Source organism: Ricinus communis, chromosome 6 (assembly GCF_019578655.1).
Source record: "Ricinus communis isolate WT05 ecotype wild-type chromosome 6, ASM1957865v1, whole genome shotgun sequence".
Taxonomy (NCBI): domain Eukaryota; kingdom Viridiplantae; phylum Streptophyta; class Magnoliopsida; order Malpighiales; family Euphorbiaceae; genus Ricinus; species Ricinus communis.
The window spans coordinates 27,665,532-27,684,225 of record NC_063261.1 but is presented as its reverse complement, the minus strand read 5'-3'; the positions used below and the strand labels follow the sequence as shown (position 1 = coordinate 27,684,225).

The following is an 18,694-nucleotide window of genomic DNA, read 5'->3' as shown; positions in this document are numbered from 1 at the left end:
GTCTAAATAATATTATACTGAGTCGAAATTGTAATATTTCATGCGTCCGAAAAACACTAGAGACTGGAAGTCGGTCCTGCCAACAGCGTTGGAATTCAAATCTGGAAATGCCTACGCAAAGCTCGAGTTGCGGGAAGTCTGAAAATGCAAAAGTTTCAGCCGGAAAGTGGTCGGATAGGGGCCGAAAAGGTGCTGCTTCGGTGAAGCTTCCTGAAGCTGCCAGCGGGGGATTCACGACGGGGGAAGGTTGTTTCCAGAGTTTTCAGGTGTGGGGAGTCCAAATCCGGTGTTGAATCGCCGAAAGGACGCCGGCAGGAGGCCGAACCGACAATGGCAGCCTCCTTCTCTCTTAACAGCGTCGGCGGGAAGGAGGGAGGTGGGCGGTGGCAACGTCGGCCAGGCAGCGCCTGCAGAGAGGGGAGGGAGAGGCAGCCGACGAGGAGAGGAAGAAAAAAGGAGGAAGGAAGAGAGGAAGGAGAGGGAGGAAAGGGAGTAGGGAAAGAAAGAAGAGGGAAAAGGGAGAGAAGGAAAGAAAAAGGGAGGGAAAAATTTCCTTTTATTATTATTAGTTTTTTTTTTTTTGAAAACACTGGATATTACAAGTTCAACTGGTTTGACCAATCGGACAACTGGTTATCCCTATTTACTAAGAGTTGATTATATTTTATTTATTATATTTTAAAATAATAATTACAATAAACTAATAATAAATTATCAATTTCTAATAGTATCTAAATAAAGTTTAAATACTAAAATCTAAATAATTAAATAATAAATTTAAATATATGTATATTAATAGAATCATATCTTATAATAAAAAAGAACAAGATATATAAATTATAAAAAAATAAATTACAAACATTAAAGTTTAAAATACTATTATTTTTCTTCTAAATACAATTTCTAATTATTTTCAATACAAGTTCATTCGATTTTTGGTGTTATAATCCATATATTTTTTTTATTTTTATAAACTTTCTTTTTACAAATATAAATAAAAGAAATTGGTTGAACCCAGTCCAAAACTGTTCAACCACAAATCCAGTTTTTTAGATAATATAAACTAGACTAACCGTCGGTTCCTGAATGAACTGGCCGGTCCGCTGATACGTTCCAATTTTTAAAAAAGAGCATCCTACAATAAAATAAAATAAAATAAACATTAAACACTAAATTAAACTATTATCTAGAGTCTTATAGGTACCAGGTACTCTTACTCAAATGAGGGGAAAAAAGACAAATTTAACTTATAGGTACAAGGTAAGTTCCTGCATCAACACCATCCTTCCCAACTTTTCATTTGTTTGTGCAACTGTTTTTTAGAATACAGAAAAACTCATAGCAACAAGTAACTCACAACCCACATATCAAACAACTATGTTGTCTTTATTTATTAAAATAATGCTTGGAGAGCATAAAATTATAAGCATTCAATTTTAAGAAGTCATCTATGACATTTAGCTTCGTTACACTAGAATCCGTTTTTCATTAGGACTTTTGCACTGAAGGAGGTACCAGTTTAATATATCAAACCTCAAAGGTAAATAGTATCTATCCTTTTATGATACTGTAATTATAAAGTGGGGATCAATAACTCATTTTTTAGAGAACCTTTAACCATTTACCCATTTTCTTAAAATAATTATAAGAATACCCACATTTTTTTCCTTTTCTCAAAAATACCCACTGTTGTTTTAAAAAATATTTATCCTTCACCTTTCTTCATCTTCTCCTTTAGGTCTCCGGTCAAATAATAATATAAGTGTTATTATGACTGTTATCATGGAAATTCAGAATTTACTATTACATAAAGCCCGATGATAATAATGTTTAATTGGCTAGTGGTTGAATGGAGAAAAGGACGTTTTAGTCCCTAAAATCCAAGAAAAAACTGCTCCAAAGCTAGGAAAAAGGGTCAAAAAACCCCATCCTAATCTAAACACGCGTGGGTCTAGATTGACCTCGTGCAAGCTCACGTTGACCTCGCACGTGTCCGCCTATGCCCTGCGCTTCTGGATGGTTGACCTTGTGCGAGTGGAACTTGTACTTGCTCGAGGTCAGTCTCAAACCTGCCCTCCATCATCATTTCGAGGTTTAATTTATATGTTTTACTTTACACGGTGTCATTTTGAGGTTTCTAGCCACTGAGCCCGCGCAAGGTCACCTCTCAATTCGCTAGGCTAGGGAGCCCTAAGCCTAAAACAATGTCGTTTCTGCCTTACATTGCACTGTTTGGAGAGTTCTAGGCATTAAGAACTTGAGCCCATGCAAGGTTAGCCTCGACGCACGCAAGTCTAGTAGCCAAATGAACCCTAACAACGCGTTTCAAGTGAAAACGACTCTGTTTAATTTTCTGTCCCTTTAAAGATTGTCCTAACACGAGTGAAGCTTATACCCGTGCGAGATCAGCCTCATTTTTCTAGAACAGAGAGCCAAACATCCTAAAACAATTTTGTTTAGCCTCTGTGTCCTGAGGGCCTAACCCCGTGCGAGGTCAACCTTGTGATGAAGCTAGAAATTATTTATTTTAATTTAACCTATTTTAATGCTTAATTTTATTTCTGCTTTACCGTTTAAATTCTACCTTTACTTACATGCACTATATTTTGTTTGTTTTAGTTCTGTTATTTATTTATTTTATTAACATGCTTGTCGTGTTCTTTGATTATTTTGAGTACTAACCCTTAGCATGCATGACTAACATTTCCAGATGAATCCTTCTAAGAGTCAGACCACTCTTAGACAGGTTTATTTAATATATGGATTAATTTGTATTAAGGCTTTTAAGGCTACTATTTGTCTAGGTTCCTCTTATCCGTTCCTGATTTTCCATTCTCCTCACCTCTTCTCTGTATGTTTACTTTTATGCTTTAGAAATTCACCTCAAATATAATAAAGGATAAAATTTGACTTAGTAATTATCGTGATCACCCCACATACCTATGTAAAATAAAGCTTAGCAAAGTAAGCTCCCGTGTTTCACTATGTGCTCATCTCAAATGCTAAGGATAAAATAAATCTGTCATTTACAATATGATAAATTAAAATTGCAAAATAACGTGAACACCAAAGCATGCAAATATAAAACCTAAGGCACCAAAGTGCCTCCGGCTAGGGTTAGTAAAAGCACCAATGTGCTTCCTTTAAAAGATTAGATGAGGTACTTGAATACCTTTTCCTTAGGTTAGTCTTTTATTTGCTCACTTCACATGCTATAAAAAAGGTTGAAGAATAAAATGAATACAAAGTAAAATTGGTTAAGATGATATTATTAGGTTAGACAAAGGCTGATCTACTTTAGTGGAGGCTAGGTATCACAGCTTAGGCGGATAGGGGGTGCTTTCATGAACCTTCATGTTAACACTTATTTTCTGGATTTAGATATTGAGAGAATTACGAAAAACATGATGATGAAGTTACTACTTCTTGAGTCTTGAGAGGTTGAATACCAATTAGGGTTGTGAATAATTGAAGCAAAAATATCTTCTGAAATCAGTTTGGACTAAATTGATAAAAAAAATTAATTTTGAAGGGTGAAATTGCAAATTTTGAAAGTTAAGGGAGCAGAGTGTAAAAAACTGTGAAACTTTTTTGCCCTTAAGCCAATCGTGTAATATCCAGTATTTTTTTTAAAATAATAATAATAATAATATATAAAAATTTATTTTTCTTCTTTTTCTTTCCCCTCCCTTTCCCTCTCTCTTCTCTCTTTCCTTTCCCCCTCTCCTTCCTTCTTTCCTTTCTCTCTTCCTTCCCCTTCCCTCCCCTCGTCTGTTGTCTCTCCTCCTTTACCGCTTGCTGCTTCGAGCCGCCGCGCCGCCGCCAGACCCCTTTCCTTCCGCTGAAGAGTAAGAGGTCACATCATCGCTTCGGCCTCTTTACGGCATCTTTCTAGAACCGACGCTGAAAACGGACTCTCCACCCCCGAAAATCCCAGAAACGACTCTCCCACCGGAAAATCCTCGCCGGCAGCCTCGAAAAGTGTCGCTGGAGCAGCACTTTTCCAGCCCCTATCGGCGCCTTCCGGTCACTTTTCAGCTGAAATTATTGTACTTCCGGACTCCCTGCAACTCGAGCTTCTCCCATGTGCTTCCGAATTCAAATTCTGACACTGTTGGCAGGACGGGCTTCTGGACCCTGATGTTTTCTGGACGCGCGAAATATTTCAATTTTGACTCGGTATAATTTTATTTAGACTCTAAAAATTATGTTCTAATGTTAGGAAATTATTGTGGCTATTAATTACTTGTGATTACTAGTTTAAAAATAAATTGAATTTAATTAATTGTGTTGTAGTGTGTTGCAGGGTCGGAAAAATAATAATGCAGTTCTCGTGGCCCTGCTCCTGTTATTCAATTCCAGCATATTTGATGTGTCCTTGGCAGGTTCTGGACCCATTTACGGGGGATAAATGTCCATAATTTAAGAGAAGTTCTGCGAATTTTTGACAGATTTCTCGAGTCTAAATTAATTTTAGGCAGTTTACTCTAGGAGTCTAGGTCTAGGAAAAAATTAAGAATGTCTATTAATTGAATACTTTTCGTGACTAGATAATCCAGCCTTCCTGCCAGCTCCACCCGAGGCGTAGGAGCGGGCTGCGGAACGCGTTAGAACTATGAGTTAAAGTCACATAATCTCTGCACTATTCTCAAGTCTAAATTTAATATACTACTTTAGAAATTATATTTAACATGATTATTAGTATCACAATAAAAATAATTTTATTTAATTATTAATTACAGAGAATAATTTTAATATTATTATTAGTGATATTATTTCGTTAATTTGATAGTTAATGTTATATTAATACAATCATTATTATTATTTCCACATACAAATTGCATGTTTGCTTTTCCGAATTTCTAAATTTTTATTTCGGTATGTGTTGAATGATTATGTTAGACTATGATTATTATATATATATGTTGATTGTAATATTGGGATGAGGCTTCAGTAGAACATGCCACCTGATGGGTTACATCAGGACCGCGTGCACATCGGTAATGATTAAAGACAAGTAATAAGGTTATTATGGATTTTCACCCTGGTCGAGTATAACTCTCTAGGTTGTAAAAAGTTGATTGCCGGAGAAAGGTTCCTGATCGAGCAATGCTCTCTTGGCGCCGGCTTAGTTAGGAATCAAGTGTTCAGGCTGAATGTAAGGACCTTGGTTGAGCTTCGCTCTCTGGGCACCAAACCTGTTGGAATTAAGAGAGCCTAAGAGCTGCTAGTAATTGGGGTTAGGGTTCTACTGAGCCACTCGTGCCACAAATGTTAAAATGTATTTTATTTTTAAGATTATGGTATGATTATAGTATGACTCGTATTTGATGTACATGGCATGTTATACTATGACTCGTATTTGATGTACATGGCATGTTATACTGATTTTAATAATTTTTATTTTCTGAGAAGACTACTATAGTCACAAGATTATTTGATTTTAACTCGCTCCCAAGACTGACAATCTTAGTTTTATTTTTCAGGTGACAGTTAGAGTTCTTCGCCATCCTGCATTTTGACAATCCGACTTCTTCTCCTTCGGACTTTGTGTAAATAACTTGTACCTCCATATTTTTGTTATTTTATACTCTAGATCTTCCGTAGTAGAGTACTTTCAAATTGTTGTGATTTTTCTGGTCTACGATGAACGTAGGATGTTTTGAAATCAGATAGATTTAATTATGGCATATTGGTCATGAATTATGATATTTTATTAGCTTTTTATTTGAATTATTTATCAGTAAGGCTTACTACGGGATTCAGTGGCCTTAAGCCTACCCATTCCCTAGGTGCCGGTCACGGGCCCACATATCGGATCGTGACAAAGTTGGTATCAGAGCTTAGATTTAGTTTTCCTTCGATATAGGTTAGCTTTCTTAACTACTATAGAAATTAGGAAATAGAGTCTGTCCTTGCGTGTTTCGTTGATTCTAATATCTGCGCTATACATTAGAGAGTCTATTGGTTTAATAGCTTGTTGTTTATTTTCAGATCTTACCAATGCCTAGAACCCGAGCAACTGCAGCTACAGCATTGGCCCAGGAAGGCCAAGATGAGTTTTCTGCTCAAATGGCCCCTCCGGCCCCAGCCCGTGGTACCAGAAGGCGAGGTAGGCCTCGACCAGCAGCCCAACCATATCAGGGCAAGACTCAAGAGGCCCATGGTGCTGGTGGAGTCCCAATGAAGGCTTTTGTTCCGGTATGACTGGGATGCAGAGGGCCTTAGAGCAATTGTTAGTCTTCCAGCAGCAGCAGGCTGTCTAGGGTTCAGGAAGCCGTGCCAGTGGGTCTAGTATCAGGAATCCAGACGATGTTACTATGTCCGAGTACACTAAGTTAAGACCCGTGGAGTTTGATGGGACAGCTGGGGACCCTCTAGATTTCATGGATGAGGTTGAGAAAAGGGCATCTAATTTACACTGTTCTGATAGGAGGACCGTCAAGATGGCCCTATTTTCCTTGAAGGGGATAGCATCTCAGTGGCTTAAAGATTATATCTGTCCCTTTCTAGATGGATTGTCTTTGAGGCAGTTCGGAGATAGGTTTGAGGAGTACTTCATCCTTTTTAGTGTAAGGTAGGAGTACAGAGAAAGATATGAAAGGCTAATTAAGGGAGACTTGTCAATGGCAGAATACAACAGGCAATTTGTTCACCGAGTGTACTATCTGTAGGGACCGAGGAGGAAGAGCGAAGTACATTCGACTCGGTCCAGAGTTTGTCTCCTTGGTTCAGTCTAGGAGGAGCAGCTTCTTAGAAGTGACTGACATGGCGAGACAGATGGAGATGACCCTGCGAGGGTTTGGTCAGGGGACTGACGATCGTAGGAAGAAGAAGACCAAGGTTGAGGGTCAGTCTAGTGCATAGCCAGTTGTGCCGTATTATAGCAGTGAAGGCTACTCCGAGAGTACCGACCAACAGACTAGACAGAGAAGCCACCATATCTATAGAAGGGGTAGGCATAATTGGAAGGGTAGCCGAGGATTTAGACCTAGTCGAACTTGGTGGTAGTGGGCGAGTTCTCGAGAGGCCGACATGCCGGAGTCACATCGAGGATCAGCCTAGCTTGCAGCGCAGCCTATTTTAGGTGTGGTGAGATGGGTCATATGGCTCGAGAGTGTCCTTGCTACTTCAGTCGGCCAGCTTTTCCTCAGGGCTCGTCCGCCAGTGTAACCCGACCAGCTTTTCCTGCAGCTCCGAGATATTTTCAGGGTGGATCTCAGTATGTCGGCTAGCAAGGCCGTGGTTTTGGAGGTAGATCCACAGGAGGCCGACCTGGGGGCAGAGTTCAAGGTCAAACTTCAGGCTCTCAGCAGTCAGGACTGGGGCAAGCTAGAGTGTTCACCCTTACTCCTCAAGATGCGCGAGCCTCAAATGCTGTGGTGTTAGGTACTATTCCAGTTCTTTATTCTGAAGCTAGAGTTTTGTTAGACCCTAGGGCTACCCATTCTTTCGTGTCGCCTAGTTTTGCTTTAAGATTAGACATCCAGCCCATTAGACTTAAAGTTCTGATGTCGGTCACTATGTCGTTAAGTGATGCCTTAGAGACCGATGTCGTGTTTCCATCGTGTCCGGTGTCTGTTGAGGGTGGTCGAGATTTGGTTGTTGACTTAATTCCTTTAGATGTAATGGATTTTGATGTGATTTGGGAATGGATTGGTTAGCTATGCATTTCGCCATATTGGACTACCGAAAAAGCAAGTGACTTTTTGAGTTCCCAGAGACTCAGAGTTCTACTTTAAAGGCGAGCAAATACCTACTCCCTCGAACCTCGTGTCAGCTATTACAGCTAGGCGGATGCTTCGCCCTGGATGTCAGGGGTATATGGCTTTAGTCAAGGATACCGCCGCAGGAAAAGGTTGCATCGAGGACGTTCAGGTGGTTTGCAAGTTTCCTGATGTATTTCTAAAAGAACTACCAGGATTGCCACCCAATAGAGAGATAGAGTTCTGCATCAACGTGGTACCGGGTACGACACCTATTTCCTTATCGCCCTATCGTATGGCACTAGCCGAGTTAAAAGAGTTAAAGGAGCAGTTGTAGGACTTTCTAGATAAGGGTTTTATTAGACCTAGTACGTCTCCTTAGGGTGCTCCTGTTTTGTTTTTGAAGAAGAAAGATGGTACCTTGGGCCTCTGCATCGATTACCGGCAACTGAATAAGGCGACGATTCGTAACCGGTATCTGCTTCCCCGCATTGATGACCTATTCGATCAGCTTCAAGGAGCCATGTATTTTTCCAAGATTGATATGTGATCGGGGTATCACCAGTTAAGGATCCATGGTGAAGATGTGCTAAAGACAGCATTCAAGACATGTTATGGGCATTCTGAGTTTCTAGTAATGTCGTTTGGACTCACTAATACCCCTATGGCTTTCATGGATTTGATGAATCGAGTGTTCAAGCAGTTTCTAGATCGTTTTGTCATCGTATTCATTGATGATATCTTGGTATACTCAAGAAGCAAAGAGGAGCACATGTGGCACTTGAGGATGGTACTTCAAACATTGAGGGAGCATCAGTTGTATGCTAATTTCTCCAAGTGCGAGTTCTGGTTAGAAAGCGTTACTTTTTTAGGGCACGTTGTATCTAGAGAGGGTATTCAAGTGGACCCCAAGAAAGTGGAAGTAGTGACTGACTGGCAGAGACCGACCACGGTGACTGAGGTGCGTAGCTTTCTAGGGTTAGCTAGTTACTACCGTCGATTTGTGCAGGAGTTTTTGAGGATAGCAGTACCATTGACTAAGCTGGCTCAGAAGAATATCAGGTTTCTATGGACTGATGCGTGCGAAAGAAGCTTTCATAAGCTAAAAGACCATTTGACTTCAGCTCCGGTGTTGACCTTACCCTATGGGATTGGTGGATTCACGGTGTATTGTGACGCTTCTAGAGCGGGTTTGGGTTGTGTCCTGATGCAAAATGGAAAGGTAGTAGCTTATGCGTCCAGGTAGTTAAAGAAGCATGAACAGAATTACCCGACCCATGATTTGGAGATGGCAACAGTAATTTTTGCTTTGAAGATCTGGAAGCATTATCTCTATGGGGAGATATGCGAGATTTATCCGGATCATAAAAGCTTAAAGTATATTTTCCAACAGAAGAAGTTAAATCTGAGGCAGAGAAGATGGTTAGAGCTTCTTAAGGACTATGATTGTAAAATTCTCTACCATCCAGGTAAGGTGAATGTTGTGGCAGATGCCTTGGGCAGGAAGTCGGTAGATAGTTTTGCTCATATCAGTGCAGAGAAGAGACCGCTGACTAGAGAGTTGCACGAACTGTACGACCAAGGCCTACAGATAGAGATATTGGAATCTAGTGCATTATTAGCACATTTCAGAGTTAGGTCTGTGCTTGTCAGCAGAATCAGGATAGCTTAGAATCGGGACCCGCAGTTGCAGAAAATCTTGGAAGAAGTGCAGCAGGGTCGAGCTAATGATTTTATTATAAGTGATGATGGTACCCTCAGGATGGGCTCTAGGCTGTGTGTTCCTGATGTGGATAATCTCAGAAAGAAAATTTTGGAAGAAGCTCACTGTACAGCTTATAGTGTGCATCTGGGCTCCACCAAGATGTATCATGATTTGAAAGGGAATTATTAGTGGAGTAGGATGAAGATTGATGTGGCAGAGTTTGTCTCCACGTGTCAGCAAGTTAAGTTAGAGCATCAGAAGCCGTCAGGGTTATTGCAGCCGCTTCCCATACCATAGTGGAAATGGGAAAGGATTACTATGGATTTTATATCGGGTCTACCTAAGACTTTTGCCGGTTATGATTCTATCTAGGTAATTGTGGACCGATTGACTAAATCAAAGCGTTTCCTTCCGGTGAAGACTACCTATTTTGTGGCTAAGTATGCATGAGTGTATTTGGAGAGGATTGTCAGTCTTCTTGGCGTCCCAGTTTTTATAGTGTCTGACAGAGGATCGCAGTTCACTTCAAGATTTTAGAAAAAGCTACAAGAAGAGCTTGGTACTAAGTTGGACTTCAGTACAACATTCCACCTCCATATGGACGGACAGTCAAAGAGAACTATTTAGACTTTAGAGAATATGCTTCGGATGTGCGTGATAGATTTTGGTGGTCAATGGGATTGGTACCTACCGCTGGTTGAATTTGCATATAATAACAGCTATCATGCAAGCATCGAGATGGCACCTTATAAGGCCTTGTACGGCCGGAAGTGCAGATCTCCTGTGTGTTGGGAAGAAGTAGGCGAATGGAAGTTAGCAGGACAAGAATTGGTTAGGATCACTTCAGAAAAGATTCCTATTATCCATGACCCGGAAAAGTTATGCAGTTCGGGCGAAAGCACGTGGAATTCAGTATCGGGAAATACATGTTCTTGAAGGTGTCTCCTATGCATGGTGTGATGCGGTTTGGCAAGAAGGGCAAATTGGCCCCTCGGTATATGGGACCCTTTGAGATTATTGACAGAATTGGAGAGGTGGCATACAAGCTGGACTTGCCGCCGAATTTCTCGCACGTGCATCCGGTATTCCACATATCGATGTTAAGGAAGTACATTTTGGACCCTTCGCATGTGTTGCAACCTCAATATATGGAAGTAAGCGAAGATCTGACTTACGAGGAGCAGCCAGTCATGATCATGGATACTCAAGTTCGCCAACTGCGCTCTAAGGTTATTCCGATAGTTAAGGTGTTGTGGCGAATCATTCGTCTGAAAAATGTACCTGGGAGACCGAGCTGGAAATGAGGAGTCTCTACCCTCATTTATTTCAATAAGGTAAGCCGTGTTTCTTTTAAAAATTCAAGGTCGGATTTTTTCCTAAGGAGGGTAGAATGTAATATCCAGTATTAGTATCACAATATAAATAATTTCATTTAATTATTAATTACTGAGAATAGTTTTAATATTATTATCAATGATATTATTTTGTTATTTTGATAGTTAATATTATATTAATACAATCATTATTATTATTTCCACATACAAATTGCATGTTTACTTTTTCGAATTTCTAAATCTTTATTTCGGTATGTGTTGAATGATTATGTTAGACTATAATTATTATATATGTGTTGATTGTGATATTGGGATGAGACTTCAGTAAAACATGCCACCTGATGGGTTACATCAGGACCGCGTGCGGACCAGTAATGATTAAAGACAGGTAACAAGGTTATTATGGATTTTTGCCCTAGTCGAATATAACTTTTTGGGCTGTGAAAAGTTGATTGTCAGAGAAAGGTCCCTGGTCAAGCAATGCTCTCTGGGCGCCGGCTTAGTTGGGAATCAAGTGTTCAGGCTCGATGTAAGGACCATAGTCAAGCTTCGCTATCTGGGCACCAGACCTGTTGGAATTAAGAGAGCCTAAAGGCTGCTAGTAATTGGAGTTAGGGTTCTACTGAGCCATTCATCTTATAAGTGTTAAAATGATTTTATTTTTAAGTTAATAGTATGATTATGGTATGATAAGACTGCTATAGTCACAAGATTATTTGATTTTAACTCACTCTCGAGACTGACAGTCTCAGTTTTATTTTTCAGGTGACAGTTAGAGTCTTCGCCATCCTGCATTTTGACAGTCTGACTTCTTCTCCTTCGAACTTTTTGTAAATAACCTGTACCTCCATATATTTGTTATTTTATACTTTAGACCTTCTGTAGTAGAGTACTTTCAAATTGTTGTGACTTTTCTGGTCTATGATGAACGTGGGATGTTTTAAGATCATATAGATTTAATTATGGCATGTAAGTCATGAATTATGATATTTTATTAGCTTTTTATTTGAATTATTTATCAGTAAGGCTTACTACGGGATTCGGTGGCCTTAAGCCTACCCATTCTCTAGGTGCCGATCACGGACCCACATATCGGCTCTGCGTACAACCTAATCCATTGCCTTGGTAAGCTATTGGCTCACTAACTAGCTAATCAAACGTGAGTTGCTCTTCGGGCGGATTCCTATACACATAGTCGATAGGCTCAGCATAGGGCCGATTGGCTTTATGCGGCCTATAATGTGTAATCCGGCGTCGTTTTTTGTACGTTTTCATTTTAAAACATCAAAATTAGTGAAAATACGTCTTCTAGAATATTTTATTGATAAATATTCGAGTTTTTAATGATTTTTAATGATTTATTCAATATTTATCAATAACCACTCTCGAAAAGTCTAAAAACTAATTTTTAATTATAGATGTTTATCAAAAGTTAAAGAACGTATATTAAAAGCTTTTAGAGTTTCTTAAACTCTTCGTGTAGATAGAGTAGGATGCCCTAAGCTTAGGAATAGCAATCTTGGCAATTCTCAGCTACTCTTTGTATTTTTGGCAACCGACATAGAACGACAATAAGATTAGGCAGTACACCAACTTTCAAATATTAAAATAAAAAAAGTTAAACACTCTAGATTTCTATACCATATTTGATTCAACCTCCTCCTTATCACCTAAGACTAGAGAATCTGCATAATACGATGACAACCTGAGGGTTTCAAAATCTCATCACATCATCATCTCTACTCCCTTCTGATTCTCTTGTGATGATTTGATTGATTTAACTGTTATAAATATATTAGGAATGACATGATTATATATATATTTTTTTTGTAATCTACATGCTTAGAATTAAGTTTGTTTTATGGATTTACATGTTTCTACCTCATGCATGTTTCTTGGGTTTTGAATCAAATAACACCTCATGCATGTTTGCTACTTTAATGATGATTTATAAGTGTTAACATGAATTGATTATAAATTGTATGATTAGTTTAGCATTCGTAGAAATTTCCATGTTAGAAACCCAACTTACTATAAGTTTATTTAACATGCTTATTGCCTTAAAAGTTTATCATTTATGCATTTATTTTGCCCTTTTTACATTGTTAACCATGTTTTATGCATTTCTATGTATGTATATCGAGTTTCAAGCGGTGGAGCATTAAAACTAAAGCAAAGTGGCCTAGTCAAAAGCTCTAGATTTGGCCAACTCAATGCATAGCCGATCGAATGTATGTTAAGCCGATCAGCTCTGTGATGTCACTCGTCAGAAGTTCTCCTAAATTCACCTTGTTTGCCGATTTTTGAACCCTATTGTCATCTTTTGCCTTTTTGACCAAGATTAATAGTTTTTTAGTTTATTATTTATAGGAGAGTTTGTAATAATTTAGGTTTTACTGCTTTCTTTATCTTCTACTTTATTTTTTTAGATGATGGCAAATAGTTGATGTTTGATTATAAATAAATTAAAATTAGGCACATAGATATAAGTTCAAAATTGGGTTTTGCATATAAATTATAGTCCATTAGGGTTTAATAAGATGGAAATTGGACCTAAAAGAAAAATTAATTAGACTTAGTTGGCTTTGTCGTGTTCTAAACTTAATGGAATCACTTAGAATAGATTGAACAAATCGGGCCTTGACATGTAAAATATAGCCCATTTAGGATAAATACTTGATAACTTAAGCTTAATTGATAATTGGGCTAGACTAGGTAGGCTTCCTTAAACATAATTATTTACTTAATTTGTGCTAATAATACTAATGGGAATTGGGCCTTAAAATGGGCTAAACTTAAATGGACCTCACATGTTTTAATACCAAATGCGTAAATTTATTATGTTCCATTTATAGGGAATAGCCTGTTAAACAATTAAAATAAAAATAGGATACAAAAATAAGGAAGTTGGCTTCCAGATCCATCTCTAGATGTGGCGAAGCTTCCTTATGGAATCTAGAAACGCCACTCAATTAGTAAAAGTGTTCTAGAGAATTACTCGAGTGTCGACTCTCTTTTCCCGCACTAGTCTTTGTGATTAGTTAACGTGTTCCCAATTAGGTTGAAAAGCCTTGCAGTGTCATAGTTGCTAGAGACACTTGGGTGTGCGCTCGAAACCGCCGCCCACACTTTCGTATTCATACCTAACTTTTAGAACCTACAATCTTTGATTTTAGGGAGAGAGAAATTTAGACTCTCTGCATGGGATACAAAGTCGTCATCCTCACTCCTAAACATGTCTCGATCTCGTTGGGTAGCGACTTTATGGTCTTAATGCTTTTCATAATCTCTTAGAATCCTCAACCGAATGGCTCATTTCGAGAGCAGAGGACAAAAAGAACATGTAGTTAAGTGTCAAGAAAAAAAATCGGGCTTAGTACGAAGAACGGTTCCTTGACACGGTAATGAGGTTGTAGCATCACTTGGGGCAGCCCTTAAAATGTCACACTCATAGTGACTCTCCCAAAAGTTTTGGGGGTGGGGAGTTTATTTCCATCGTCAGGTTTGGCAAAAGTAACATTTAGGTGGTTATAGTAAAAACGAGAGAGAAATAAGGCCTAAATTTATGTATTGTCGATTCATCGAATTTAGGCCTTTTCCAACAAAAGAGAAGGTGGAAGAGAGTTGATGACGTCAGAAATACCTTAGAGAGGTTAAAGTGGCCGGAAGAGGGAGCAAAAAAGAGAGAGAAACAACTACATGAGAGAAAAAATCAGATAGAGAAAATGAGAGTTGCATACATGGGACAAAATGTAATTTTCTACGTAAAGAGAAAATTAGTTTCAGATATTTTATAAATATCTAACATATATCATGTTTTAGTAAACATATACCTTTTACTATTGAAAATTTTCTAATTTGCGTTATGTTTCCTTTACAAAAGATTGAGATACCTAATATATATTTAATATATACTACTTTTTGTTAAACATATACCTTTAGTTGTTACTTTTTATATTTTATAAATATCTCACATTCTTTTTAGCTTTTTAAAATACTTGCAAACCCTGTAAGTATTAACTAAATTATTCATTTAAATTTTAATATTGAAAGAAATTGGTATTTCATATCACTAGTATTTATTAAACATAAATATAATTTGAATACTCTATTTAGTTTATGTCAAAAGTATACCAGAGAATCCTTTTTTTCTCAATGTATACCCAATATGTTTTTTTTTTACTTTGTAGCAAATTTATCTCATTTTTGAGATTTAATATTCTAAACACATCTTCAAATTCTTAAATTAGTAAAATTCTTTTTAAAATTTTTATTTTTATTCATCACTCGTATCATAAAATCAAACAAAACGTAACAATATCTAACAAAAATTAATATATCTTAGATTTAGTATCTATTAAAAGTATACCAAACACATACACCTTTTTTTTAAGTATATCCAACATATACTTTTTTTCATCTTTCAAATTTTTTTCTTTTTTCAAATATAATATTGAAAACATATATCTAAACCCTTAAATTAGTAAAATAAATCAAAAATTTATTTATCCACTACTAGTATTTCAAACTCTACCATAATGCAACAATGTTTTAAAAAAACTAAATTTGTATTTTTGAATCTAGAGTTATTTTTAGATTCAGTGTACTTATATATTTTTATATATATTTTTTTTGTCAATGATGATTTTGACGTTGAATTGCTTTTGAAAGCAACATTGTTTGTCGGTTTCTTATGTTAATTGATTTTTATAACTAGTTTTTGGTATTTAATTCTTGAATCTTGCATCTTATACTTGATTTTTTATTGGTCTTGTTTTTTGTTCTTGGTTTCCGTTGAAGAAATCAAATATGGGTATTCTTATAAATAAAACTCTATTCTATGGTATTTCCATATACAAATATCTATTTTAGGATATTTTTGTCGTTAATAATTTTTGCAAATATTCTTTTAATTATTTGATATTTTTGTGAGATTTATGAAAGAAACCTTTTTTTATTATGCTCGAGCTTTTTGTCATTCGGGTTGATATATATGACTCTTTTCATGGCAGCTTTCTTCTCAATATCTTTTGATATTACTTAACTGTAAAATTAAGGGATTTTTTTAAAAATATTTAAAAAAATGTTAAAAATATCATTTTTACTGTTAATTTTTTTATATAAAAAATATTATAAATTGAAAAATTATTTCAAAAATACGATGATATATGTTAGATTTTTTTTTTTTTACAAAATGGTATATGTAATTAGCAACTTGGTATATATTTTTATAATTTTTGTAATATTTAATTTTTAGTACATGTTTAGTATATGTCTAACAAATGTCTAGTATCTATTCAATAATATTGATTTGATTGCAGATCAAACCATTAGAGAACCAAATATATACATAACTAGTATTTAAAATTATTTTTTGGTATCTATTTCATATATTTTAGTATAAAAATTTGAATATATTTAATATATAACCAGTATCTGAAATTATCTTTTAGTATTTATTTTGAATTTTTCGTATCAATTTCAAATATTTTAGAATCTATTTAGTATATTTTTGGTATATAATAAGTATCTGAAACTGATATCTAAAATTATCTTTTAGTAACTATTTTATAGTCTTTATATTTATTTAATATATTTGATATATTTTTAGTATATAACCTACATTATATATATATATATATATATATATATATATAGTATATTTGATATATAGATAATATTTGAAATTATCTTTTGGTATCTATTTCAATTTTTGATATTAATTTCACATATTTTGGTATTTATTTAGTATATATTTAATATACATGTAGTAAAATACTATTATCTAGAACTGATATATTAAATTATCTTTTGCTATTATATTTTTAGTATCTATTTAGTATACTTTTGGTATATAACTAATATATGAAACATATGATATGCATAGCTAGATTCTAAAACTATATTTGGCATCTCATATATATATATATTGTATCTGAAACTATTTCTTGATATTTATTTTATATTTTTAGTATTCATTTCACATTTTTTAATATTTGGTTAGTATATATTTCACATATATTTTAGCCAAAAAATTTGAGATTCATAAAAATCAAAGAATCAAATTTATTAAAGATTGAAAGTATTACTGCAGAACTTCAATACAAATAAAAAATTATTCAAGTTTCAAAAAAGATAACCCCCACATTAGTCATTAACAAACTGATGTGTGTGGTGAGTACCAAGATTAAATTGTTGATCTCACTAAAACTATAGTAGAGGCAAATCCAAACTAAATCCTAGAGACTGATTCTTTATTAATATTATTAGAGTAATTATAGTTTGAAAACTAAAATAAAATAGGAGGTTTTGTTAAATATGATTCAACAAATTGAAATATAAATTGAAAATAAAATAATAAACAACTTCAATCCAAGGAAAATTAATTCAATTGATTTTTCACATGAATCAATATGTGTCGACAACAAGTTTTCTTGTGAAAAAATAGGAAAGCGAAAGAGAAATGATTCATAGAAATCACTTGTAGTGAAATCATCTATTTCTTTCCTCTTTTTTTTCCACATATGTTGCTAGGTTTAGGATTTATACGTTTTAGAGTAAGATCATGCTATCTAAAAGAATAAATTGTTATTAAATAAATTTTTGTGCATTTTATTGGACTATTAGGTTATTCAATTATAATTTATTTTTTAGACTTCTAAAATTAGATTTAATTATAACCAATGGTTGAAGATCTTAATAGTTAGACTTTTAGGATTAGAATTATATTTAATGAATTCGTAATAATAGAATTATGATGACGATAGTAGTAGTAGTGTTCTAATTGATTTATATTAATCTCATATTGATACGATACTAATTTTAATTGAAATGCAATTTAGAATTATGTAAATAATCTAATATTAGTTTTTCAATTAAGATAGTTGAAAATTTATTATTTTAATTTAGTCATTTATTAATTTAATTTAATAATATATAATATTTACTATTTATAATTCATTTAATACTAATCTAATTCTAGAAATCCAACTCTATTAGAATTTTAAATCCATAATAATTTTAATTTTAGATTATAGCATTTTAATTATATTTTTAATATTATATTAACTAGTAACTTAGTTTTTAATTGTATAATAATTTTTAAACTGTTTGATAAAATTTTATTAACAACTTTTGTTAGTATATTAAAATGACCCTTAATGGTATAATTTACCATTAGATATATTTTATTTTATAATATTATTTTTAATGATACAAATTTATAAAAATAACTTATTATAATTAAAAATATTATAATTAATTTAATTTAACTTAGTTGTATTAATTATTAACAATATCTATAAAAGTTATCTTAAAGGTAGTGATAAAATTTAAGTTTTACTAATAAAATAAATTCTGATTTTAAATTGCATAATTATAAATATAATATTATTTAACTATTAAAAATTATTTTAAAATAATAATCATTTATCATGAATTATAACAAATATGAGATCAACTTAAAGTAAATTTGTTATTGATAAATTTTAATAAGAAATTTGTTGTCCAAGAAAATAAGAAAATCAAATTAGCTATCAGCTCATAAGAAAAAGTTCTAAAATGTAGTTGGTAAAATCAACAGTTGATTGAGACTAAATCAATTATTAGTTGCGGAGTTAAGTATGATTAAATGGGTTTAATATAGTTGTGACTGAGAAACAACTAACAGTTGCACAAAACTTCTAAAGCAAACACCCACTAAAAGTTGCATGCATAATCTAAATATAATTATATTATTATTTGATAATCCTTTGCCTTTATATTGGTGATTCGCAGTGCAAATTGCAATAACGATCATAAAACATCAACTTATATATCTAAAATAAATTTATATGCAGTACACATTAATAAATAAAAAGTATTTTCATTATCCAAAAGAATATTTAATTATTATTATCCCAAATAGTGATAATGACTTGAATATATTTTAAATATCTAAACTTAAATAA

At 34.5% G+C, this 18,694-nt stretch overlaps 1 protein-coding gene and 1 pseudogene across 1 annotated transcript; both read left to right on the top strand.

The window, feature by feature from the left end:
- The first annotated feature begins 6,320 nt into the window (after positions 1-6,320).
- Positions 6,321-9,378, top strand: LOC125370333 (annotated as a pseudogene).
- Positions 9,379-10,292: 914 nt separating this feature from the next.
- On the top strand, positions 10,293-10,715 carry LOC125370332. Its single transcript, XM_048375366.1, has one exon. The coding sequence runs from the start codon at positions 10,293-10,295 to the stop codon at positions 10,713-10,715; it is 423 nt and encodes a 140-aa protein (XP_048231323.1).
- The last annotated feature ends 7,979 nt before the right edge of the window (positions 10,716-18,694 follow it).